The following is a 25,907-nucleotide window of genomic DNA, read 5'->3' on the forward strand; positions in this document are numbered from 1 at the left end:
ACAACATGGATGAACCTAGATATTATCATACTAAATGAAGTTAAGTCAGACACAGAAAGACAAATATTATATACTTATCTGTGGAATCTAAAATAATAATACAAATGAACTTTTTTACAAGACAAAAATAGACTCACAGACATAGAAAATAAAATTATGGTTATCAAAGGGAAAGGGTGGGAAGGATAAATTAGAAATTTGAAATTAACAGATACACACTACTATGTATAAAATTTAAACAAGGACTACTGTAAAGCACAGGGAGCTAACTATATTCAATATAATAACCTATAATGGAAAAGAATCTGAAAAAGAATATGTATGTGTGTGAATCTGTTTGTTATATACCTGAAACATGGTAAATCAACTATACTTCAACTAAAAATAAAACAGTAGAGCATGATGAACTAAATTCAAAGACTCTTTTGAATCTAAGCAAATCCATTTATTTCAGAGATTCTATTTAAGCAAGTAAGGTAATAGAGAAGAATAAAGAGGCAACTGAGTGTACTGCTTAGGCGTACATGGTTGTATAGCTAAACTGCAAGGTTGGACTGCAGCTTTGCCTTGTTTTTGCCATGTAATCTCAGGCAAGCTTCTCAACTTCTCTCTCTGCTCTTTAGTTTCTTCATCTGCAAAATGGAGATAATACCAGTTCCTAATTTAGAAGGATGCTGTGAGGATGAAATGAGAAAATCTACATAAAGCTCTTAGCACAAATTAGTTCAAAAATTCCTCAGTAATAAGCTATTTGGTCTTTGTTATGTACACAATTCATAAAAGGTAAATTCACTAACTTTGCAGAGTTCCACTGTACCTCAAATTAGAGGACAAAGGTAGGCACAGAGCACACAGCTCAGAAAGGCCTGAAGCCCAAAGTTTATCTTTTAATCAGTGGAACACATTTCCCACATGTACAATATTAATAGAAACAGGTAACAGATGAAAGATGTGAGTAGGCTGTGCTGAGCATTTGCAGTGATCCACACCACTGCTCTAATGGGGAGCAATTCTATGGTACTTGGGAAGGAAAAGAACACAGTGACCCTGGGGAGAATATATCTTCCCTTGGCACTAGAGCAGCCTGATGATTACATCTTGTTCTCAAGGGCTTCAGAGAATCTATTCTGCACTGTACCAAGCAGAGCACTTACTGTACTAACACTAAGAAACACTGTAACCCATAATACACACAAAGATTTTAAAATAAGAAAAGTAGGGATTTGTTTTTATTTCAAAATCTGAGTATACTTTTGGTGATAGCCTTTCAAAAACAGGACACTCTGTAATTGGCAATATCTTAGCACCAACTCTCAATCTCCCCCTAACAAGTAGAGTGACTAGCCTGTCTTCTCTATGAGTTAAAACACCATGCTTTCTTCTTAGGCAAGTAACACCGAGCAGTAAAGCCACTTGAATTAGATGGAAAAAAAAAAAAAAAGGAAGGGAGAAGAGTTTAGAAATTTTACAAAGTCAATCAGGAAGCAAAATGTCAAGAATTCACTACATTTTTAAAAGTTAACTATGTACACTTACATTGCACACATATAAATCAAGTTTGTGGTTTCCCAATAACATTCCCCAGTAATGGAATCACAGCTCCTCAGAGAAATGACTGATCCCAGGGCTGGGGTAGGAAAAGAACAGGACACATCTGCAACATCTTAGATCAAAAAGTAAGGAAGTGCTCAAAGAAGGATGTGGACATGTTAAAAGGACATGGAGCCTTGTCCTTCCTTTCTGTAACAAAAGAAAATCCAAGGACATATGTTAGTTCAGTTCCTTTAATCTGAATTAATTTCTTCATTCAGGAGTTTTTTATTGTCTTTCATTGGCAATTTTGAATAGTGTTTTTGGCTACCCCCAGCCAAAATGAGGATGATTAGACCATCAGAGTATAATAAAAATAAAGAATTATAATCCTCTGAATAAAGTAAGTATCCGTGAGTGCACAATGATATAAACCAAAGATTAAATACATGGGGCAGGAGTAGGAATGGGGGGGTAGGATAAAAAGCTCTTCCTTACTGTAGAAAAACAACTAATATATGTAAAAGGAATGATGGAATAAGAAGAATCATTGTTTGCCGAATATCATAACTGATTCAGGCAAGAATCATCAAATAATGCTAAACTAGTGGATGAAAGATTGGGAAGTAACAGGACATTCACATAGTCTCAGAATGTATCCCTAACAAGTTACTTTTCAAGTACAATCAAAATTTACAGTAGAGAAACTTGGCAGCTATCACCTTCAGTTCAGTTCAGTATAGTCGCTCAGTCGTGTCCAACTCTGCGACCCCATGAACTGCAGCACGCCAGGCCTCCCTGCCCATCACCAGCTCCCAGAATTTACTCAAACTCATGTCCATTGAGTCGGTGATGCCATCCAACCATCTCATCCTCTGTCGTTCCCTTCTCCTGCCCTCAATCTTTCCCAGCATCAGGGTCTTTTCGAATAAGTCAGCTATTCGCATCAGGTGGCCAAAGTTTCAGCTTCAACATCAGTTCTTCCAATGAACACCCAGGATTGATCTCCTTTAGGATGGACTGGTTGCATTTCTTTGCAGTCCAAAGGACTCTCAAGAGTCTTCTCCAACACCACAGTGCAAAAGCATCAATTCTTTGGTGCTCGGCTTTCTTTATAGTCCAACTCTCACATCCATACATGACTACTGGAAAAACAATAGCCTTGACTAGATGGACCTTTGTTGACAAAGTAATGTCTCTGCTTTTTAATATGCTGTCTAGGTTGGCCATAACTTTCCCTTCTAAGGAGTAAGCATCTTTTAATTTCATGGCTGCGGTCACCATCTGCAGTGATTTTGGAACCCAAAAAAATAAAGTCAGCCACTGTTTCCACTGTTTCCCCATCTATTTCCCATGAAGTGATGGCCATGATCTTAGTTTTCTGAATGTTGAGCTTTAAGTCAACTTTTTCACTCTCTTCTTTCACTTTCATCAAGAGGTTCTTTAGTTCTTCACTTTCTGCCATAAGGGCGGTGTCATCTGCATATCTGAGGTTATTGATATTTCTCCCTGCAATCTTGATTCAAGCTTGTGCTTCCTCCAGCCCAGCGTTTCTCACGATGTACTCTGCATATAAGTTAAATAAGCAGGGTGACAATATACAGCCTTGATGTACTCCTTTTCCTATTTGGAACCAGTCTGTTCCATGTCCAGTTCTAACTGTTGCTTCCTGACCTGCATATAAATTTCTCAAGAGGCAGGTCGGGTGGTCTGGTATTCCCAGCTCTTTCAGAATTTTCCACAGTTTATTGTGATCCACACAGTCAAAGGTTTTAGCATAGTCAATAAAGCAGAAGTAGATGTTTTTCTGGAAATCTCTTGCTTTTTCAATGATTCAGCGGATGTTGACAATTTGGTTCCCCTGCCTTTTCTAAATCCAATTTGAACATCTGGAAGTTCACAGTTCACATAGTGCTGAAGCCTGGCTTGGAGAATTTTGAGCATTACTTTGCTAGCATGTGAGATGAGTGCAATTGTGCGGTAGTTTGAGCATTATTTGACATGGCCTTTCTTTGGGACTGGAATGAAAATTGACCTTTTCTAGTCCTGTGGCCACTGTTGAGTTTTCCAAATTTGCTGGCATATTGAGTGCAGCACTTTCATAGCATCTTCTTCAGGATTTGAAATTGCTCAACTGGAATTCCATCACGTCCACTAGCTTTTTTCCTAGTGATGCTTCCTAAGGCCCACCTGACTTCACATTCCAGGATGTCTGGCTCTAGGTCAGTGATCACACCATCGTGATTATCTTGGTCATGAAGATCTTTTTTATGCAGTTCTTCTGTGTATTCTTGCCACCTCGTCTTAATATCTTCTGCTTCTATTAGGTCCATACCATTTCTGTCCTTTACTGAGCCCATCTTTGCATGAAATGTACCCTTCGTATCTCTAATTTTCTTGAAGAGATCTCTAGTCTTTCCCATTCTATTGTTTTCCTCTATTTCTTTGCACTGATCACTGAGGAAGGCTTTCTTATCTCTCCTTGCTATTCTTTGGAACTCTGCATTCAAATGTGTATATCTTTCCTTTTCTCCTTTGCTTTTTGCCTCTCTTCTTTTCATAGCTATTTGTAAGGCCTCCTCAGACAGCAGCCATTTTGCTTTTTCGCATTTCTTTTTCTTGGGGATGGTCTTACTCCCTGTTTCCTGTACAATGTCCTGAACCTCCATCCATAGTTCATCAGGCACTCTATTATCTAGTCCCTTAAATCTATTTCTGACTTCCACTGTATAATCATAAAGGATTTGATTTAGGTCATACCTGAATGGTCTAATGGTTTTCCCTACATTCTTCAATTTAAGTCTAAATTCAGCAATAAGGAGTTCATGATCTGAGCCACAGTCAGCTCCTGGTCTTGTTTTTGCTGACTGTATAGAGCTTTTCCATCTTTGGCTGCAAAGAATATAATCAATCTGATTTTGCCTTAACCAACTGATTGAAGTCACCATTGTCAGCAATGTGGCCATTCGACAGCATGTGTGACTTGGTGTAAATGCACTGAAGGTCAGCATCATTTCAATGATTTCTCTGCCAAAAGCATAACCTAAATCTAATAGAGAAAACACTGGAAAAACCCACCTGAGGGAAGCATTCTACAAAAAAACTAGCCTGTACTATTCAAAATTGCCAATGTGATGAAACACAATAAAAGACTCCCAAATGGGTTTATTTCTGGGTTTTCTATATTGTTCCATTGGTCTATATCTCTGTTTTTGTGCCAGTACTATACTGTCCTGATGACTGTAGCTTTGTAGAATAATCTGAAGTCAAGAAGGTTGATTCCTCCAGCTCCATTCTTCTTAAGACTGGTTTGGCTATTCAGGGTCTTTTGTGTTTCCATAGGAATTGTGAAATTTTCTGTTCTAGTTCTGTGAAAAATACCATTGGTATTTGTTAGGGATCACACTGAATCTGTAGATTGCATTTGGTAGTATAGTCATTTTCACAATATTGATTCTTCCTACCCAGGAACATGGAATATCTCTCCATATGTTTATGTCATCTTTGATTTCTTTCATTAGTGTCTTATAATTTTCTATGTATAGTTCTTTTGTTTCCTTAGGTAGTTTATTCCTAGGTATTTCATTCTTTTTGTTGCAATGGTGAGTGGGACTGATTCCTTAATTTCTCTTTCTGACTTTTCATTGTTAGTATATAGAAATACAAGTGATTTCTGTGTATTGATTTTGTATCCTGCAACTTTGCTAAATTCACTGACTAGCTCTAGTATTTTTCTGATATTATCTTTAGGGTTTTCTATGTACAATATCATGTCATCTGCAAACAAGGAGAGCTTTACTTCTTTTCCGATCTGGATTCCTTTTATTTCTTTTTCTTTGATGACTGCTGTAGCTAGGACTTCCAGAACTATGTTGAATAATAGTGGTGAAAGTGGACACCCTTGTCTTGTTCCTGATCTCAGGGTTAATGCTTTCAGTTTTTCCCCATTGAGAATAATGTTTGCTATAGGCTTATCATATATAGCCTTTACTATGTTGAGGCAGGGTACTTCTATGCCCATTTTTTGAAGAGTTTTCATCATAAATAGGTGCTGAATTTTGTCAAAGGCTTTTTCTGCATCTAATGAGATCATCATATGGTTTTTATCTTTCAATTTATTAATATGGTGTATCACATTGATTGATTTGCATATATTGAAGAATCCTTGCATTCCTGGAATAAACCCAACTTGATCATGGTGTATGAGATTTTTGATGTGTTGCTGAATTCTGTCTGCTAAAATTTTGTTGAGGATTTTTGCATCTGTGTTCATCAGTGATATTGGCCTGTAGTTTTCCTTTTGTGTGTTGTCTCTGTCTGGTTTTGGCATCAGAGTGATGGTGGCCTCATAGAATGAGTAATGGAACAAGATTCAAAGCCCAGAAATAAACCCATGCACCTATGGGTACCTTATTTTTGACAAAAGAGGCGAATATACAATGGGGCAAAGACAGCCTCTTCAATAAATGGTGCTGGGAAAACTGGACAGCTGTATGTAAAAGAATGAAATTAGAACACTTCCTAATACCACACACAAAGATAAACTCAAAATGGATTAAAGACGTAAATGTAAGACAGAAATTATAAAACTCTAAGAGGAAAACATAGGCAGAACACTTGATGACATAAATCAAAGCAAGATCCTCTATGACCCACCTCCTAGAGTAACAGAAATAAAAACAAAAGTAAACAAGTGGGACCTCATTAAACTTAAAAGCTTTTGCACAACAAAGGAAACTATAAGTAAGGTGAAAAGACAACCCTCAGAATGGGAGGAAGTAATAACAAATGAAACAACTGACAAAGGATTAATTTCCAAAATACACAAGCAGCTCACACAACTCAATGCCAGAAAAACAAACAACCCAATCAAAAAGTGGGGAGAAGATCTAAACAGACATTTCTCCAAAGAAGACATACAGATGGCTAACAAACACATGAAAAGATGCTCAACATCGCTCAGTATTAGAGAAATGTAAATCAAAACTACAATGAGATATCACCTCACACCGGTCAGAATGGCCATCATCAAAAAGTCTACAAGCAATAAATGCTGGAGTGGGTGTGGAGAAAAGGGAATGCTCTTGCATTGCTGGTGGGAATGTAAATTGATCCAGCCGCTATGGAAGACGGTATGGAGAGTCCTTAAAAAACTAGGAATAAAACCACCATATGAACCAGCAATCCCACGCCTAGGCATATATCCTGAGGAAATCAAAATTGAAAAAGATACGTGTATCCCATTGTTCATTGTAGCACTATTTACAATAGCTAGAACATGAAAGCAACCTAGATGTCCATCAACAGATGAATGGATAAAGAAGTTTTGGTACATATACATAATGGAATATTACTCAGCCATAAAGAAGAATGCATTTAAGTCAGTTCTGATGAGGTGGATGAACCTAGAACCTATCATACAGACTGAAGTGAGTCAGAAAGGGAAAGTTAAATATTGTATTCTAATGCATATATATGGAATCTAGAAAAATGGTACTGAAGAATTTATTTACAGGCAGTGGAGAAACAGACACAGAGAATAGACTTATGGACATAGGGAGAGGGGAGGAGAGGATGAGATGTATGGAAAGAGCAACATGGAAATTTACATCACCATATGTAAAATATATAGCCAACCATCTATTTGCTGTATGGCTCAGGAAACTCAAATAGGGGCTCTGTATCAATCTAGAGAGGTGGGATGGGGTGAGAGATGGGAGAGAGGTTTAAAAGGGAGGGGATATATGTATACCTGTGGCTGATTCATGTTGAGGTTTGACAGAAAACAACAAAATTCTGTAAAGCAATTATCCTTCAAAAAAAATAATTAAAATCAACAACAACAAAAAAGACTCCTGGATGAAGAAATTAATTCAGATTAAAGAAACTGAACTAACATATATCTTTGGATTTTCTTTTGTTCAGAAAGACCTTACTGGGACAGGTAAAATCTCAGTAAGGTCTGTAAATTAGTTGATAGCATTGTTTCAATGTTAAGTTTCTGATTTTCATTACATTAACTATATATAGTTAATATATAATATAAGCAAATTCCCTGTTTTTGGAAAATACACCCTGAAATATTCAGAGGTAAAAGGGAATAATGTCTGCAACATACTTCTAAATGGTTCAGAGAGGAAAATGAAGTGGAAAAGTAAGAAAGGAACTGGGGAGGAGGAGGAGAGAGAAAAACAAATGTAACAAAATGGTGACATTTGGGGAACCTGTGTGAAGAGCTTTCAGGAGTTTCCACAACTTCTCTATCTCAAATTATGTCAGTTGAAAAAACTTAAGTTGGATATAAAGTGCTACATCTGCCAAAATTCATAGAAATGTACACTAAGATCTGTAAATTATACCATATATAAATCGCAATTCAATTAAAGCAATAAAAGCTTATTCTAGATGTTTCATCAAATGTTGATGACCGGAACACTTCTGTAATTAAGACCAGAGGATAGAAACCCACCAAGGACCTATCTAAATGAAGACTACATTCACACCTGCTGTATGCTGAGCTTGGAATGATACACTACACCAGTGAGGCTGGTCATCACTCTGTGCCCACAATGACCAGGTGCTCTCGTGATCTCCTAGCTGGACAGATAGAGGCCTGCTACCTTCCTGTCATGCTCCCCAGCATGCCCTCTGTGTGCTCAGCCAGGTAACACTACCTTCTCTTGTTAACTAGCCTCCAAATACATAAAGCCATTTTTCATGAGGAATCATAGATCTTAAATTTTTTTAATTAAAAAAAAAAAAAAGGAGAAGTCAAACATGATAGTGACAATCCCTGAGGAAGGCACACGTTGCTAAATAAGCCTTGGAGAGATACTGCTGCTGATATCAAGGCCCAGAGCAGGAGCAAGCCTCACACCTGGCTTAGAACACAGATTGATATCTTTCAAAGTGCTTTTAAAAGATTACTATCACTCTAATACTCAACTATTCTTTTTTGAAACACTAATAAAACAAAGTGGCTGAGACATCTCATACCTTGCTTTAGAAATACTATAAAATCCTTTACAGTTTGGTCCAAATGAACTCCATGATATACTACAGGTCTGAAATTGCGATGCTCAAATGAACGAATGAGGCGAACTGTAATGGTCACATCTTCGGAAGCCATGTGCAGAAATTCCTGTGGCAAGGGATAATAACATCAGCTCATTATTATCCACCAGCCTGCATTTCCTCCATCAGCTCTCAGGCACCCAGCCCATCTCTCCCACACTGCACAGTTAACGACAGAATTCCCAGAACCAGACCAGATTCCGAGACAACCAAAGGGTCCCAAGGTCACTCCCACCTACCCACTGTGATCCTGGACAGCTTTACCACAGTTCCTGATGTTCTGACAGGTAGAAAACTGACAAGGTACAGAAGATGAACACCGACTCAGAAGTGTGGGTGTATGTGGAGACGTGGGGCTGCACACGTTACTGCTCTGGTGTGCTATACCACCAATCTCATTTGGCCCTGAGAGGAAGTTCACTTATATTAGCATCAAATATCAGGCTGCATTTTCATTTCACAAATGCTGCCAGATTTCAGAACTGATTTAATCATGTGTCACAGTACTACCCAGGCTTCCCAGGTGGTGCTAGTGGTAAAGAATCCACCTGACAATGCAAGAGACGAAAGAAACTCAGGGTTCCATCCATGGGTTGGGAAGATCCCCTGGAGGAGGGCATGGTAACCCACTCCAGTATCCTTACCTAGAAAATGCCATGGACAGAGAAGCCTGGTAGGCTAGAATCCATAGGATTGCAAAGAGCTGGACACAACCGAAGCAACTTAGCATGCATAGTATCACCCATTGTCCACACTATTGTTTAATTTGAATATGTTTATTTCACCCTAAACTATGTAACAGTCCTACATGCCAGTGTTAATATTATCAGATTTAATTCTATTACCAAACCATACTTTAATTTTATTACCAAATCATACTTATTTTAAGATGAGGAAAAATTCATTGCACTAAATGCCCAAGGTCATAAAACATGGAGCCAGGATTCAAGCACCAACTTAATTCCAAATTTCATGATCTAATATATAATATACTGTTAAAAAAAAAATCACCCCAAATAATTTCCTCCAAAAAATCTGCAAAGTTGACAATGTTTTAAAAATAAAATTATGGTACATTTCTAATTAGTAGCAACTACTTCATGCTTTCAACTTTGCATATAACTTTCAGCCATAATACACAAGTATTAAAAACAAAATACCTGTAATGCTAATAAGATAAAAGAAGATGTCCAACCTCACCAGTAATCAGAGAAATTCAAAATAACAATGAGCTATATATTACTCATCAAACTGACAAACGAAAAAGCCTGACAATACCTACTGTTGGCAAGAGTGCAGAACAATGAGAGTTTAATCAGTTAAGGTGGGCATCCAAGTGGATTCTACTTCTGGAGACAACTGGGCAATATTTAGTAAAGCTGAAGATTCATATACCTTTCAATCCAGCAACGTCATTCATATGTAGGTACTCTTGGGAATCTCTCACATGTGTGCACAAGGAGAACTGTAAAAAAACATCAGTACTAACATTGTTAATTACAAAAACTGGAACCAACTAAATGTCCATCAGCAGGAGAATAGATAATTATGGAACTTTCATTCAACAAAATACTTCAAGCAGTGAAAATGAATGAACTTGAACTATGCACATCAACACAGATGAAATCTCAGAAATAGTATGGTGAATGCAAAAAAAGCAAGTCACAAAAGCATCAGAATAACACATCATTTACACAAAATTAAAAAACATAGGTTTCATTATGTTGAAAAAGAGATGATTCTTGGAGCAAAGAAAGGATATGCAATTAGGGAGAAGTAAAACAGGTGTTTCCGTCATACTGGTTGCATTTTATATCTTAAGCAGGATGTTAAGTATAGGGACAGTATAGCTACTATTCTTTAAGCCTTTTAGTATGTCTGGAATATTTCATAATATACACAAAGAAGCCACACTAATTTGATCTGGAAAGTTTCTCTGAATCACAAAATGCTTATACAAATATCTCACTAAGTTTGAGAGAATATACAGCACATTACGTGTGAAAAGCAAAGGTTCAAGCTGTTTTAATGCATAAAATAATCTTTGATTATAGTGTACTGTTTATAATTAAACAAATGGTTTTAATTGAATGGTCTTGAATTAAAAATAGTATTTTTCTTTTAAAATAAAGGATTCATTGTATAATCTTATTTTGTGGTTTGAGAGCTTAAATTAAATCTTTTGGAAATTCCATTATTAGCTGCTACGCTATTTGTTATTAAATCTGGTTTTACAGGGCTTCCCCAAAATTCTGACCCTAAAATTTACCAAATAATGGCAGTTTAGCAAGACATCTACAAAATTACAATTTAAAATTTACTGAGATACCTAATAAAGAATCTCTCTCAAGAAAGGGATAGCATAAAAGACTCTAGGAACTTCCCCTGTGGTCTAGTGATTAAGAATCCATTGCAAGAATCCCTTGCAATGCAGGGGACGCAGGTGTGATCCCTGGTGGGGGAACTATGATTCCACATGCCGAGGAGCAACTAAATGCTGCAGTTACTGAGCCCACTCACTCTGGAGCCTGCAAGCCACAGCTGGAGAGCCCCCACCACAACGAAGATCCTGCATGCTACAACTAGGACCTGAAGCAACCAAATAAATACATAAATACATTTAAAAAAGAAAGAAAAAAACGACTCCATATTTTAGAGGCAGGGTTAACAGGTTTGTGAAAATTATGACCAATTTCTTCCTTCTCTCACTTAGCCCCCAAAACAACAAAGAAGCTCTCCAAAACACACTACACACACACACACACACACACACGGAAGCCCTATAATTCAGTACACACATACACACACACAGACAGAAGCCCTACAATGAAGTCCAAATTCCTAAAGAGTTCAGAGCCGGACAAATCAAACTTAATTATTGACTCTACTTCTCAGCCCGAACATATAGTTGGATCTCAATAAATAGTAGCTGCTTTTATCAAGGGTCTACTTGGGATTAAACAGGTTTGGGCATAAAGACAGCTCATGTAGGCAGCAAACAAAGATACAAGATTCCCAGGTGCAATGAAATAAATTATGTAAATGGACTAACGAAAGAGGCCAAGCAAGCTAGCACATGTATGCCTTATGAAACTTTTATAACTGTAGGCTTTTTTTTCCACTTTAAAAAAAGCTGCCCCATATGCTGTACTTAAATAGCTGAAGTTTTCAGTTTAAAACTCCAAATGTGCATTACTGTCTAATTTGATTAACAATGTATTGTCATCTTCATCAGAAATTTGTAGTAATTTATACTCAGTAACTAAGCCATATTAGCTACTATTAGAATGAGGCCATTATTTAATTTGTCTCAAGGACTGTGGGAAATCTATGTTGTTAGTTTAGGGAGCCAGACATACTGAAGAGACAGCTTGGAATGCAAGTATTACAAATTATAAGTGTGATGTTTTCCCAGAAGGTTTGACCTACTTTTAAAAAATGAATCTGATCAAGTTTAAAAGGTATCCTTCAAATGAAGGGACAGAGAAAGCAAAAGCAAAAATTTAGAGGTAAATTAACAAAACATATTCAAAAACAAGAAAAAAGGTGTGAATAAATGAAATGATAGACCATGTTCTTAACTATGAAAGCTCAGAGTTGTAAAGAAATAATTCTCCCTAAATTAATCTATAAATTAAATAAAATCCCCATCAAAATGTAACAGGGTGGTCTGGACTTAAAACAAGTATTTCTAATCTAGAAGAAAATGCTTGTGAACTTAGCAAAGTCATAAAAGAAAAAAAAAAGAAAAGAGAGAGAGAGACAGAGAGACCAGCAGTACCATAAATTAGGTGACACTGCTGCTGCTGCTGCTGCTGCTGCTGCTAAGTCGCTTCAGTCTCGTCCGACTCTGTGCGACCCCAGAGACAGCAGCCCACCAGGCTCCCCTGACCCTGGGATTCTCCAGGCAAGAACACTGGAGTGGGTTGCCATTTCCTTCTCCAATGCATGAAAGTGAAAAGTGAAAGTGAATTCGCTCAGTCGTGTCCGACTCTTAGCGACCCCATGGACTGAAGCCCACCAGGCTCCTCCGTCCATGGGATTTTCCAGGCAAGAGTACTGGAGTGGGGTGCCATTACCTTCTCCGTATGTGACACTGAAGACTGACAAATCAGTAGAAGAGAATAGAAAACTCCGAAAAGACTCAAGATTCAAGAATTTAGTATAAAAATGGCATTTCACATTTGTGGGGAAAAGACACCTTAATCAATGGCATTAGGAAAACTGGTCAGACATTTAGAAAAAGGTAATTCTGGATCCTTACTTCATGTCTTATACAAAATAAACTATATGTAGAACAAATATTTAAACTAAACTGTAAAATCACAGGAAGGCATCAAAAAATAGGTATAAACTTTTATAATCTTAAGGTAGAAAAGACCTTTCTAAGCAAATAAAAATCAGCAACCACCAAGGAAAAGGTTGACAGATATAGCAAAAAAAAAAAAAATTATAAGAAAAGACAAATGTCTTTATAGAAACATGGATAAAGGTAATCAATGAGCAATAGGCTAAATCTTTAAGTCAATATTACTGGTAACTATAGAACTGAAAAATACAAATAGTAACATACTGATTAGCCAAAGATTGGTAAATATATTTCAATTAAAAACTGGCCACACCAGTGTTGGCAAGGATATAGAAAAATAAATATTTTACATACTCTTGTCAAGAACATTAAATGATAGACTTTCTGGAGAGGAGTGGGATAACCAATATCAAAATTTTTAATTTGCCTACCTTTTGACATGACAATTTTCATTCTACTAATTTACCCGGAGAAGACAATCACATCAAATATTTAAAAATCCATGAGATTATAATGATTTTTTTTAAGTCGATTAGTCACTTGGGAAGCTAAAGGAGCACTTATTTGTTTTCCTGAAAACTGGCTTACCAAGGTAGGGAACGGGGCATTGAAAATGAGAAAAATAATCAGATTCTTATACAGTTTGTATTTTAAGATTACCAAATAGCTGATGAAAAGTTTTTTCTTTAAAGAAGAATGACAGCTAAAAAGCCCTGAAGGAATGACAGAATTTAAAAATTATGATTTACACAAATATAAAAATGGCTAAAATAAAAACAATGATAACACCAAATACTGGTGAGGGTATAGAGAAACTAATCTTTCACTCACTACTGATGGAAATGCAAAATGGTACAGCCACTCTAGAAAAAAATACGATAATTTCTTACAAAACACATGCTTATCATAGACCTAGCAAATGCACTCTTGAGCATTTATGGCAGAGAAATGAAAACTTATGTTCACACAAAAAACCTATATATAAATGCTCATAGTATATCCATGTTTAATACCCCCAAACTGGAAACAACCCAAACATCCTTCAACATGTGAGTGGTTAAACCAAGTGTGGTATATTCATATCATGAAACACTGGGGAATAAAAAAGAAAAAACTACTGATACACATAACAATTTTGATAGATCTTAAGGGAATTAAATTGAAAAGAAAAATCAATCTCAGAAGGTTACATACTGCGTAGTTCCATTATACATCATTCTTTTTTAACAGTAGACTTTTACTTGTTTGTTTATTTTCGGCTGTTCTGGGTCTTCACTGCTGCACACGGGCCTTCCCTAGCTGTGGCAAGCAGGGGCTACTCTCTAGTAGCAGTGCACAGCTACTCACTGCAGTGGTGTCTCTTGTTGCAGAGCATGGGCGGTAGGGCACCTGAGCTTAGCTGCCCTATGGCATGTGAAATCTTCCCAGACCAGGGATCAAATCCATGCCCTCTGCATCAGAAGATGGATTCTTAACCATTAGACAACCAGGGGAGTCCTGTATGTCATTCTTGTAATGACAAAAGTATAGAAACGGAGAATAATTAGTGTCCCTGGGGTTAGCAAGGAGGGAAGGAGGTGGCTCTGGCTATAAAAGGGTAACAAAAGAGATCCTTGTGATGGCAAGTTTCTAATTCTTGACCATGATGTTATCCACACTTATCTACATATGTGATAAAATTGCCTAAAACCAAATACACGTGCACATGCACACAAGCCTACAGAAGAAGATGTAAAACTAGTGACATGTGAATATGGTCCATGGATTGTATCAACATCAATTCCCTAGATGTGATTAATATAAGACCACCATGACACAGGATGTCACCCTTGGGGAAAGCTGGATAAGGGGCAGAAAGGATCACTGGTATTATTTCTTATAACTGCATGTGACTCTGCAATTAGCTTAAAATAAAAAGTTGCTAAAGGCCATCATTTTGGAAACCCTAATGAAGTAATGAAAGTAGGCATTGGAGAAGGCAATGGCACCCCACTCCAGTACTCTTGCCTGGAAAATCCCATGGATGGAGGAGCCTGGTAGGCTGCAGTCCATGGGGTCACTAAGAGTCAGACACGACTGAGTGACTTCACTTTCACTTGTCACTTTCATGCATTGGAGAAGGAAATGGCAACCCACTCCAGTGTTCTTGCCTGGAGAATCCCAGGGACGGGGGAGCCTGGTGGGCTGCCGTCTATGGGGTCGCACAGAGTCAGACACACTGGAGTGACTTAGCAGCAGCAGTAACTTCTCCCCTGGAGAAGGAAATAGCAACCCACTCCAGTATCCTTACCTGGAGAATCCCATGGAAGGAGGAGCCTGATAGGCTATAGTCCTCGGGGTTGCAAAGAGTTGGACATGACTGAGTGACTTTTTACTTTTACTTTTTACTTAGTAGCTACATAACATCCAGCTAAAGACTGGCAGGCAGGTATTTAGAATAGGGCAGAATGGTGGGATGTGACTTGTGAGATTACATTATAAAAAGATTATGGCACTGTCTTGGTGTCGTTCTCTCACTGTCTCTAGGGTAACTCATGCAGGGGGTGAGGGTGAGGTACCAGGTGGGAACAGCAGTCCCCAAGGAGCCAGGCCCTCAGTCCATCATCAACCTGCTTGAAGAGCTGAAGCCTCCCCCAGCAACCACATACAGGAGCTTGTAAGGGGAGCCCTTCCAATCAGGGCTTCATATTAAACCGCCTTCTCCAACCACCAGCTTGACTGCAACTCGGTGAAAGGCCTCGAACCAGAGGCATCCAGCTAGGGCAAGCCTGAATTCCTGACCCACAGGAGTGAGATAATAAATGTTTGATGTTTTCAGAAAAAAAAAAAAAGAAAGTAGGCAGTGATCATAAAGGGGTGACAAAACCATTAGGTAAAAGATTGATGGGAAACTTTAGAATGGATACTTCAGGGGCTAAACTTAGTAATCCAACTTAACAAATGAATCCAACTTAACAAATGAATTAAGCCTCTGGATCTAACTCCCAGTTTAGGGGTTATGACAGTGTCTGCAAGAACAAGTTAAATGACACCATAAGGAGGTCATCAGTAGACTGTGGAAACTCTACTGAATAAATGACTTGTTTTCTTCAACAAATAATTAGCATGCAATACATAGAAGGGGAGGAAGGTTATAAACTAAGAGACTTAAAAGAGATATATCAGCTAATGTTTAGATCATGCATGGATCTTAATCTGCGTAATACTAGAAGATATTAGGAATCAATATCAATTCTGTTTATTTAATATTATTATGCTCGTGAGTCTAACTTAAAAGACTGAGGTATATAGGTAAAATGATACTATGACTGGTACTTGCTTTCAAATATTCTTGACAGAGGAAAAACAATTATGGATGTGTAGATTGAAAAAAAAAGTAGAACACTGGTAACTGCTGAAGCTGAATGTACATGGGACCTTATCATACTACACAGTTTTTAGATGCTTGAAGTTTTTTAATAATAAAATCATTTTAAGAAAAGATAAATGTACAAAAATGTACATTCAAGGAAGATTTTTTCCACTGATGTGCTTCTAATAGTTTATAAAAATTAGAATTCAATGAAGTAACTGAATTCATCAATTGAATCAATTGAGTTCATCAATGAAGTAAATTATGTCATGCCATAAAATGAAATCCCTTGCAGCCATTAAAGGGTGAAATGAATCCACAGATATTAACTTTAAAAGATGGCTATTCCAATCCCAAAGAAAGGCAATGCCAAAGAATGCTCAAACTACCGCACAATTGCACTCATCTCACACGTTAGTAAAGTAATGCTCAAAATTCTCCAAGCCAGGCTTCAGCAATATGTGAACTGTGAACTTCGTGATGTGCAAGCTGGTTTCAGAAAAGGCAGAGGAACCAGAGATCAAATTGCCAACATCTGCTGAATCATGGAAAAAGCAAGAGAGTTCCAGAGAAACATCTATTTCTGCTTTATTGACTATGCCAAAGCCTTTGACTGTGTGGATCACAATAAACTGTGGAAAATTCTGAAACAGATGGGAATACCAGACCACCTGATCTGCCTCTTGAGAAATCTGTATGCAGGTCAGGAAGCAACAGTTAGAACTGGACATGGAACAACAGATTGGTTCCAAATAGGAAAAGGAGTACGTCAAGGCTGTATATTGTCACCCTGCTTATTTAACTTATATGCAGAGTACATCATGAGAAACGCTGGACTGGAAGAAACACAAGCTGGAATCAAGATTGCCGGGAGAAATATCAATAACCTCAGATATGCAGATGACACCACCCTTATGGCAGAAAGTGAAGAGGAACTCAAAAGCCTCTTGATGAAGGTGAAAGTGGAGAGTGAAAAAGTTGGCTTAAAGCTCAACATTCAGAAAACGAAGATCATGGCATCCGGTCCCACCACTTCATGGCAAATAGATGGGGAAACAGTGGAAACAGTGGCAGACTTTATTTTTCTGGGCTCCAAAATCACTGCAGATGGTGACTGCAGCCATGAAATTAAAAAACGCTTACTCCTTGGAAGGACAGTTATGATCAACCTAGATAACATATTCAAAAGCAGAGACATTACTTTGCCAACAAAGGTCCGTCTAGTCAAGGCTATGGTTTTTCCTGTGGTCATGTATGGATGTGAGAGTTGGACTGTGAAGAAGGCTGAGCGCCAAAGAATTGATGCTTTTGAACTGTGGTGTTGGAGAAGACTCTTGAGAGTCCCTTGGACTGCAAGGAGATCCAACCAGTCCATTCTGAAGGTGATCAGCCCTGGGATTTCTTTGGAAGGAATGATGCTAAAGCTGAAACTCCAGTACTTTGGCCACCTCATGTGAAGAGTTGACTCACTGGAAAAGACTCTGATGCTGGGAGGGATTGGGGGCAAGAGGAGAAGGGGACGCCAGAGGATGAGATGGCTGGATGGCATCACTGACTCGATGGACATGAGTCTGAGTGAACTCCGGGAATTGGTGATGGACAGGGAGGCCTGGCGTGCTATAATTCATGGGGTCACAAAGAGTCAGATACGACTGAGTGACTGATCTGATCTGATCTGATCTGATGAAATACTAGTGAATGAAAAAATAAGTTAGAAAACCATGGGTGTATGGTGTCTGCATAAGATCAGAGACAGGTTCAGAGCAGCATTGACCAAAATGTTCACAGTAGCTATGAATGGTAGAAATCCCAGAGACTGTGACTTGTTTTATAAATTTTTAATATTTCTTGATGTTTTAAGAATGAGTATGTGTTTTGAAATTAGGCTAATTTCTCTGTATACTTACATTTTCACTTTTCTGAGGTATGTGGTACACATCAACAAAAAGTTATTTTTAAACTAAGGTATTTCTATTTCCTTTAAGAAAAAAGAGCTTACTGAGCAAAGGCAAACAAAACAGAACTTAGCAAATACTGGAAAGGACAGAGAGGGTCAGAAACTTAGTTATATTACTGATATGTATTGAAGGATACCAACTATTGATAAATCCAGAAAGTATTACTCAGCAGTCAAGAAGCACTAGAAACAGGTCACACGCCCAAGACGAGTTTACACTTGTCTAAGAAGCACAAAAGGCCTTCCATACTCAGCCCCTCCCTGCTCCTCTGATGGTATTTGTCACCACCACAACCCACTTTGTACATATTACACCAGCAGTAATGTCAGCCCATAATTTTCCACACACATCACGCCGTTCCCAAGCCCCTGCCATACCTTTCCACCCCCAGATTTTCTCTAAACTCCCTTTGTCTCTCCACTCTTCACCTTACTACAAAGGCAAGCCTCCAAAACCCAGCCTGGCACCATGCTCCAGGACAGCATCACAATACTTTCTCCTCTGCCCCAACTCAGCTAAAGGCCCTCTGTCCACCCACAGCACCTGACCACGTCATACTGCAGTCATCTGTTATGGCTTGTTTTTGTACCAAAGCAACATATGTGTCATGAGGCACGTCCGAGCCCCCATCAGTGTCTGGATAACTGCAATGCTGAGGAACACCTGAATTCCTGACACAGTCCAGCACTACAGACATGGTTATTGTTGTTTAGTCGCTCAGTTGTGTCTGACTCTTTGCAGCCCCATGGACTGTAGCCTACCAAGCTCCTCTGTCCATGGGATTCTCCAGGCAAGACTCCTGGAGCGGGTTGCCATTTCCTCCTCCAGGGGATCTTCCTGACCCAGGGATCAAACCCACATCTCCTGCACTACAGGAGGATTCTCTACCGCAGAGCCACTAGAGAAGCACTCAGGTACCTATGAGTTTTTTCCAGGGTCTATGAAAATGCTTGAGATCTGAAGAAAAAACTTTCTGCTCTAGAACATGAAATTTAAAAAAAATCAAATTTAACATTTAAGTAACTACAACACAAGTAACGTTTCAACAGCAATTCAACTCTACTTATAAATCTTAGATTTAATACAGGATACAAGACCATTTTCTACAATGTAGGGAGGGGATTTGAAAAGTAACAGTGCCTAGGGCTTAGGAAGGCTTCCCTGGTGGCTCAGACGCTAAAGCGTCTGTCTGCAATGCAGGAGACCAGGTTCGATCCCTGGGTTGGGAAAATCCCCTGGAGAAGGAAATGGCAGCCCACTCCAGTATTCTTGCCTGGAAAATCCCACGGACGGCGGAGCCTAGTAGGCTACTGTCCATGGGGTCGCAAAGAGTCGGACATGACTGAGCGACTTCACTTCACTTCAGGGCTTAGGAAGGTCTTTAAACTTCCCTGCCTTAGAAACCTGTTCTGGCTGGTACCTTACCTAGCTGGTTTGGGATAATGAAGAAAAACCCATGACCATAGCCAAGCAAAACTCTTAAAAAACAAAGAAACAAACAAAGCAAGCACAAAACCCACAGAGGCAGGCCCTCATGAGGAGCTCCCACATCCCACGTCCCTGCACCATCAGAGCCAAGAACCGATGCAGTCCAATATCCTCCCCTCCTGGACCAGTGTCACAGGTCAGGTCGGAGCTGCATTTCATGGCCCAGACTGCAGCAGCGCGAAAAGGGAAGGTGGAAAGTCAGGATGGAGTGGTCAGGGAAAGCCAAGCCAAGCTGCCAGCCAGGTTCCCTAACCATCCAATGGCTCTCATGCCAGAGCTGATGCCTCTCCCTGAGGCAAAGCTCTGAGCTGATGAGTTGTAAACTAGCTAGGGCACTGAGCTGAGATGAAAGTGCACAGCCCAGCATTAACATAAACACCAAACACACATATGCCTAAAATACTTGACTGATGATCTCTATCAGTTCAACAAAATAAAATAAAATAACTACAGCTGATTCTAGTTACTTGCAGTGGATGCTGTCTGTAAAGTGGTCTCAAACACTGAACTCATGAATACTAGACCAGTGCTCCAGGGGAAATATAGAGTCAGGTTCTGGGACACCTGTTTCCTCTAGTCACAATGTTCATTAACTGGTAAATACATAACCTTGTTTTATGTGCATTTCTGTTTAAAGACACCTTATTTGATATATACTGTACACTGCTGATTCATAAATTTTAAACTCACAGCCAGGAGTATTAGAAGATGCCTGAACAAAGTTTGCAAAACACACATGTTTTCTAAGGCACACACAGACAGCAAGATATTTGGGGGCCATTTTAAAGTGACATCACCAATAAACAACCATGAAAATGTGAAAAGCATGGCATTAAATGAAGCACAATGTGGACACCTGTTTACAATATGAACTGAAACAAGAAGGCAGCAAGTTGCCTCATTTCACCTCAGGTGGCAATGTGAATTTTGTTGATTCAAATGTGTCACAGCCCTGCAGACTGGAGAATGACCAAGAAAGTACCTGGGTATTGCTTTGGGGGTTGCAAGTAAATTTTAGTGAATAGGCAAATCACAAATACACAGTCTGTGAATAACAAGGATTGACTGCATTACAATTAAAAAAAAAAAAAGTATATGTGTTTTCCGGGTTTCCCTGATAACTCAATTGGTAAAGAATCCACCTGCAATGCAGGAGACCCCGGTTCGATTCCTGGGTGGAGAAGATCCACTGGAGAAAGGATAGGCTACTCACTCCAGTATTCTTGGCCTTTCCTCGTGGCTCAGCTGGTAAAGAATCCACCTGCAATGCGGGAGACCTGGGTTCGATCCCTGGGTTGGGAAGATCCCCTGGAGAAGGGAAAGGCTACCCACTCCAGTATTCTGGCCTGGAGAATTCCATGGACTATACAGTCCACGGTGTCGCAAAGAGCTGGACACGACTGAGCAACTTTCACTTTCACGTGCTTTGCAGTATATGAAGAAAGCACACTCTTCACTTTTTGTCAGAGAATGGAAGAGAATCCAAATGTCCTTGAGAGTTAAAAGCTTTTTTTAAAAAACTTTTTATTCTGTACTGGCGTATAGCCGATTAACAATGTTGTGATAATTTCAGGTGAAGGGACTCAGCCATACACATACATGTAAAGAATCAGAAGTTTTAAGTGTAGAAAAGCACTCACCATTCAGGCAGTTAGCATTCAGATTTTATAATCACCAGGAAGGATAAAGGGTGTACATAACTTGAAATTTAACAGATTCCTAAGGTGAATCATTTTGAAAAACTAAAATATTTTGTAGTTATATCTACCCCCTAAATTTAAGTATTGTAAAAACAAAATTGTCATAATACCAAGTTTGCTTTAAAACTTGTCTTACCCATATGAAAAAGGTACAGCTTTCAAAAAACTAATGTTCTAAGCACATACAAAAAACATGTATTACACTAAATGCTTAATTTTCCTCTAGATTTAGGAACTAATAAAACACAGCAAAGAGTTAATCTGCCTTCCTTTTGAAACAAATCAATAAAAAGAAGAAATACAGTTTATTGTTCTTTTATATGAGGAAACTAAACTGGCATAAAAGTAGGAAAAAGAAGAGTACTACTAAGATGAAAATTACTCAATATGCAAGCGAGTTTGACAATGATTCTGAAGAAAATAAACACATGTACTATTAAATATCACCCAAATATGTGATTTTACCCCTAGAAAAAGTTGTTTGAGGCCAAAGAGAGGGGAGAAAACCTACATTCTTTTTTCCTTTAATGTTTTTGCCTTTTTTTTTTAATTGGAGAATAACTGCTTTACAATGTTGTGTTGGTTTCTTCTAAACAACTTGAATCAGTCATAATTATATACACACACCCTCCCTCCAGTGTTCCCCTCCCCGGTTCCATCGCACCCCTCCAGGAGGTCACAGAGCTCTCGGCTGGACTCCCTGTGTTATATAATGGCTTCCCACTAGTTATCTATTTTACACATGATAGTGTATATATGGTACGTGTAAGAATTGATGCTTTCAAATTGTGGTGCTGGAAAAGACTCCTGAGAGTCCCCTGGACTTCTAAGAGATCAAACCAGTCAATCCTAAAGGAAATCAGTCCTGAATATTCATTGGAAGGACTGATGCTGAAGCTGAAACTCCAATACTTTGGCCACCTGATGGGAAGAGCCGACTCATTGAAAAAGACCCTGATGCTGGGAAAGACTAAAGGCAAAAGGAAAAGGGGGCAGCAGAGGAAGAGATGGTTAGACAGCATCACTGACTCAATAGCCATGAATTGGAGCAAACTCTGGGAGACAGCCAAGGACAGAGACTGGCGTGCTGCAGTCCATGGGGTCACAATGAGTCAGACACAACTTAGCGACTGAACAACAACAAAGTGTATACATGTAAATGCTATTTTCTCCATTCATCCTATACTCTCCTTCCTCTGCTATGCCCCTATGTCCGTTCTCTACATTTGCATCTCCATTCCTTCCCTGTAAGTAGGTTCATGAGTATATGCTTTAATATATGATATTTGCTTTTTACTTTCTGACTTAACCTCACTGTGTTTAACAGGCTCTGGGTTCATTCACCTCACTACAACTGACCTACATTCTTTATACTATTCTTAAAAATACTGAACACCTAGCACACTGCTAAATAGGTGAATGAGAAATGTTCACCTTTTAAAGAGAACATAACCTTGGCAAATTAGTAAGTTTATATAAAATTCCAATTTAACTGAAGTTGATAAGAATGACAAATTATAATCAAGGCAATTATTTTAGACTATGCCTAAAATGTTAATTCCATTCTAATCTATTCCAGCCTACTTTAAAAGTGTAATTATTTTTAAACTCATAAATAAAGAACAAAATTTTATTCTAAAAATAGACCTTGGTAAAAATGAAATACCAAAAACTAGTCATTATAATAAAAAGAAAAAAGTTAACAGAAATTTGCTTTAAATATTTTCAAAAGTATAATTTTTAAGATCATAAGCGAAAACTTTTTAGAATAGGTCCATGAGAGAATCAAATAAACATGTGAAAACCTCCTAGCCTTTTTCTTCCAAATGTTTAGTTGTATAATTCAAATCAAAACATTACTATATTAGAAAAATCAGTTCATTCATCTTTCAGTGACAGAAAACTTTTGAAAAAGAGATTTTCAATGTATTAACTTATGAAAGACTTTAAAGTCTTTGACCTCAGCCATTTTTTAGATAGGTCAGAAAAATAAAATCTCCAGATGTTTAAGATAACACAAAAGGTGTAAGACAAATAATTAGCTAAATTAAGGCTTCCCTTATGGCTCAGTGGTAAAGAATCTGCCTGCCAATACAGGAGACATGGGTTCAATCCTTGGGAGGCGAAGATCCCCTGGAGAAAGAAATGGTAACCCATTCCACTATTTTTGCCTGGGAAATCCCATGAACAGAAGAGCCTGGCAGGCTACAGTCCATGGGGTCGATAAAATCAGACATAGTTTAGTTTAGAGACTAAACAACAAATATTAGCTAAATCAGATGATTATGCAAATAATTCTCATACTGTAACTGCTTCACTGTAAGATGACATTAGCAGCTAGCCTTTTCAGAGAAAGAGTCATGGTCAATTCTAATAAGTAAACTCTTGCTGTTTACCCTGAGTGTATCACTCACTGACAAATCAACACCTACAATTCCACAGACCTGCCTTTATGACCTTCGATTTGGGGCAAATACACAAAATCATAATCTGGTTTCTCTGCTCAAGGACGAAAACAAAACTCTCAGAGAACTATCTATTCTGGACAGTTGAGTTTTCCAAAGGGTTTAAGAGTTAACCATTTGGTAAAAATATTTCATGCCGTCCTTCCTGTTTGTAACAAGGTACATGGAATACCAATTCGATTTTTCTTGATACACAATCATCAGTGAGAATGTCAATCCTTACACAGTGTGTTGGAGATACTTCATGGTGCTCTCACACTTCTGCACACCTTGTGAGCAGAGGCACTGGCTGCTCTAGCTCTCAAATACTCTTTTCAAGGATGTGTACAGAGCAAACAGTCCAGGAAGACAGATTTCTCCCCCTCCAGAATAGAGGGCGGTTGTGTTTCCTGTCTGCCGCTGCTGATGCTGCTGCATCACTTCAGTCGTGTCCAACTCTGTGCGACCCCAGAGACAGCAGCCAACCAGGCTCCGCCGTCCCTGGGATTCTCCAGGCAAGAACACTGGAGTGGGTTGCCATTTCCTTCTCCAATGCATGAAAGTGAAAAGGGAAAGTGAAGTCACTCAGTCGTGTCTGACTCCAGCAATCCCATGGACTGCAGCCTACCAGGCTCCTCTGTCCATGGGATTTTCCAGGCAAAAGTACTGGAGTGGGGTGCCATTGCCCTCTCCGTGTTTCCTGTCTAGTATAACAAAAACAATGATTCCCTCTGGGCTAAGGTTGGGTAGGCTCGCTATAGTTCTTTAAAAATATTGCAATATTTGGATTACCTAAATTCAGGGTTCTACAGCTGTGGACTCATGGGACTAAAAAATATTGCAATATTTGGATTACCTAAATTCAGGGTTCTACAGCTGTGGACTCATGGGACAAAAGGAAATGACACAGACAGGGAGCTCATGCTGTTGACTGTGCTGATATACAGTCCCTTGTCTCAGAACCAGGAGTCCCATGTCTTCTGCCAGCATCCAGGAAACTGACAGGCTGACTTGCTAGCTTCCAAGTTGGGTAAAATCTCAAGACTCTTCACAGTTAGGTGACAAGGATGGGATGCTGGCAGAAACATGGCTTTCTGGAACAGAAAAGACAAGGGTCCCATGGGTTTAGGGTACACAAGAAGATTCCCTGGGATCCAGTAACAAAGGTTCTTCTCCAAGTGATGGGTGTGGGGGTGTTAGGGCTAATTAACCTTAGAGGACAAGCAGCAAAAGGTAGGACTGAAACAACCTGCCCACCTTTTGTTGTTGCTCACTCTCCCTTGAGTGGGAGGAGGAAGGGATATTACTGAGGCAGTGAAGCACAAGCCCCTGACTCCAGATGAGAAGCAATGTGGCTGCAGCTATTGAGTAGAGTCCTCAGAGCTGAAACAGATTATGTCATCAGTGAGGATGCAGAGCTTTTGGATAACTGAAAAATTCATTAAGTTGAGCCATGTTTAGTCACCAAGCCATATGAAACTAAAGATAAGTGGGGCTTCCCAGGTGGCGCTAGTGGTAAAGAACTTGCCTGCCAGTGCAGAAGACGTAAGAGAAACAGGTTCAGTCCCTGGGTCGGGAAGATCCCCTGGAGGAGGGCATGGCAACCCACTCCAGTATTCTTGCCTGGAGAATCCCATGGACAGAGAAGCCTGGTAGGACAGAGAAGCCTGTGTCCATGAGGTCACAGAGAGCTGGACACGACTGAAGCGACTTAGCGCGCACACACACACACACACACACACACACACACACGCTTACTGGCACAAAGCTCCTCTATCCCTTTGTAACCCTGATCCTGCCCTGTGCCTTCTACCCTGACCTCTGCTTTTAGGAGAATCATCAGGGGTGGCCTGAGGCCTCTCTGCTCCCAAGAGAGACTGAAGACCTGACATACCCAAGCATACTGGAGAACTCCAAGGAAAGGAGGGACTCAAATATCTGTGGCTCTGTGGATACAGGCACCCACGTCACTGTGCTACTTGGCCCTGTGCAGGAAGAGGTACTCAGATTCAGCTAACAGAATCTGGACAAGATTTACAATGGGAGAGGAAA

The 25,907-nt window shown here is 39.2% G+C and overlaps 1 protein-coding gene across 4 annotated transcripts in view; it reads right to left on the reverse strand.

The window, feature by feature from the left end:
* C2H2orf76 (chromosome 2 C2orf76 homolog) overlaps window positions 1-25,907 on the reverse strand; it is a 106,632-nt gene that overhangs the window by 33,558 nt on the left and 47,167 nt on the right. Inside the window, exons 2-3 of one of the 4 annotated variants that reach the window (XM_027562347.1) lie at window positions 10,000-10,069; window positions 8,527-8,671 (exon numbers count right to left, since the gene is read on the reverse strand). In XM_027562347.1, the coding sequence (XP_027418148.1) occupies window positions 8,527-8,659 (133 nt within the window). In that variant the 5' untranslated portion in view covers window positions 8,660-8,671; window positions 10,000-10,069. Of the gene's footprint in view, window positions 1-8,526; window positions 8,672-9,886; window positions 9,972-9,999; window positions 10,070-25,907 lie in introns of those variants that run through there. The other 3 variants (XM_027562355.1, XM_027562341.1, XM_027562363.1) reach the window with 3 other exon arrangements.

The sequence above is a fragment of the Bos indicus x Bos taurus genome, chromosome 2, assembly GCF_003369695.1.
Source record: "Bos indicus x Bos taurus breed Angus x Brahman F1 hybrid chromosome 2, Bos_hybrid_MaternalHap_v2.0, whole genome shotgun sequence".
Lineage (NCBI taxonomy): Eukaryota > Metazoa > Chordata > Mammalia > Artiodactyla > Bovidae > Bos > Bos indicus x Bos taurus.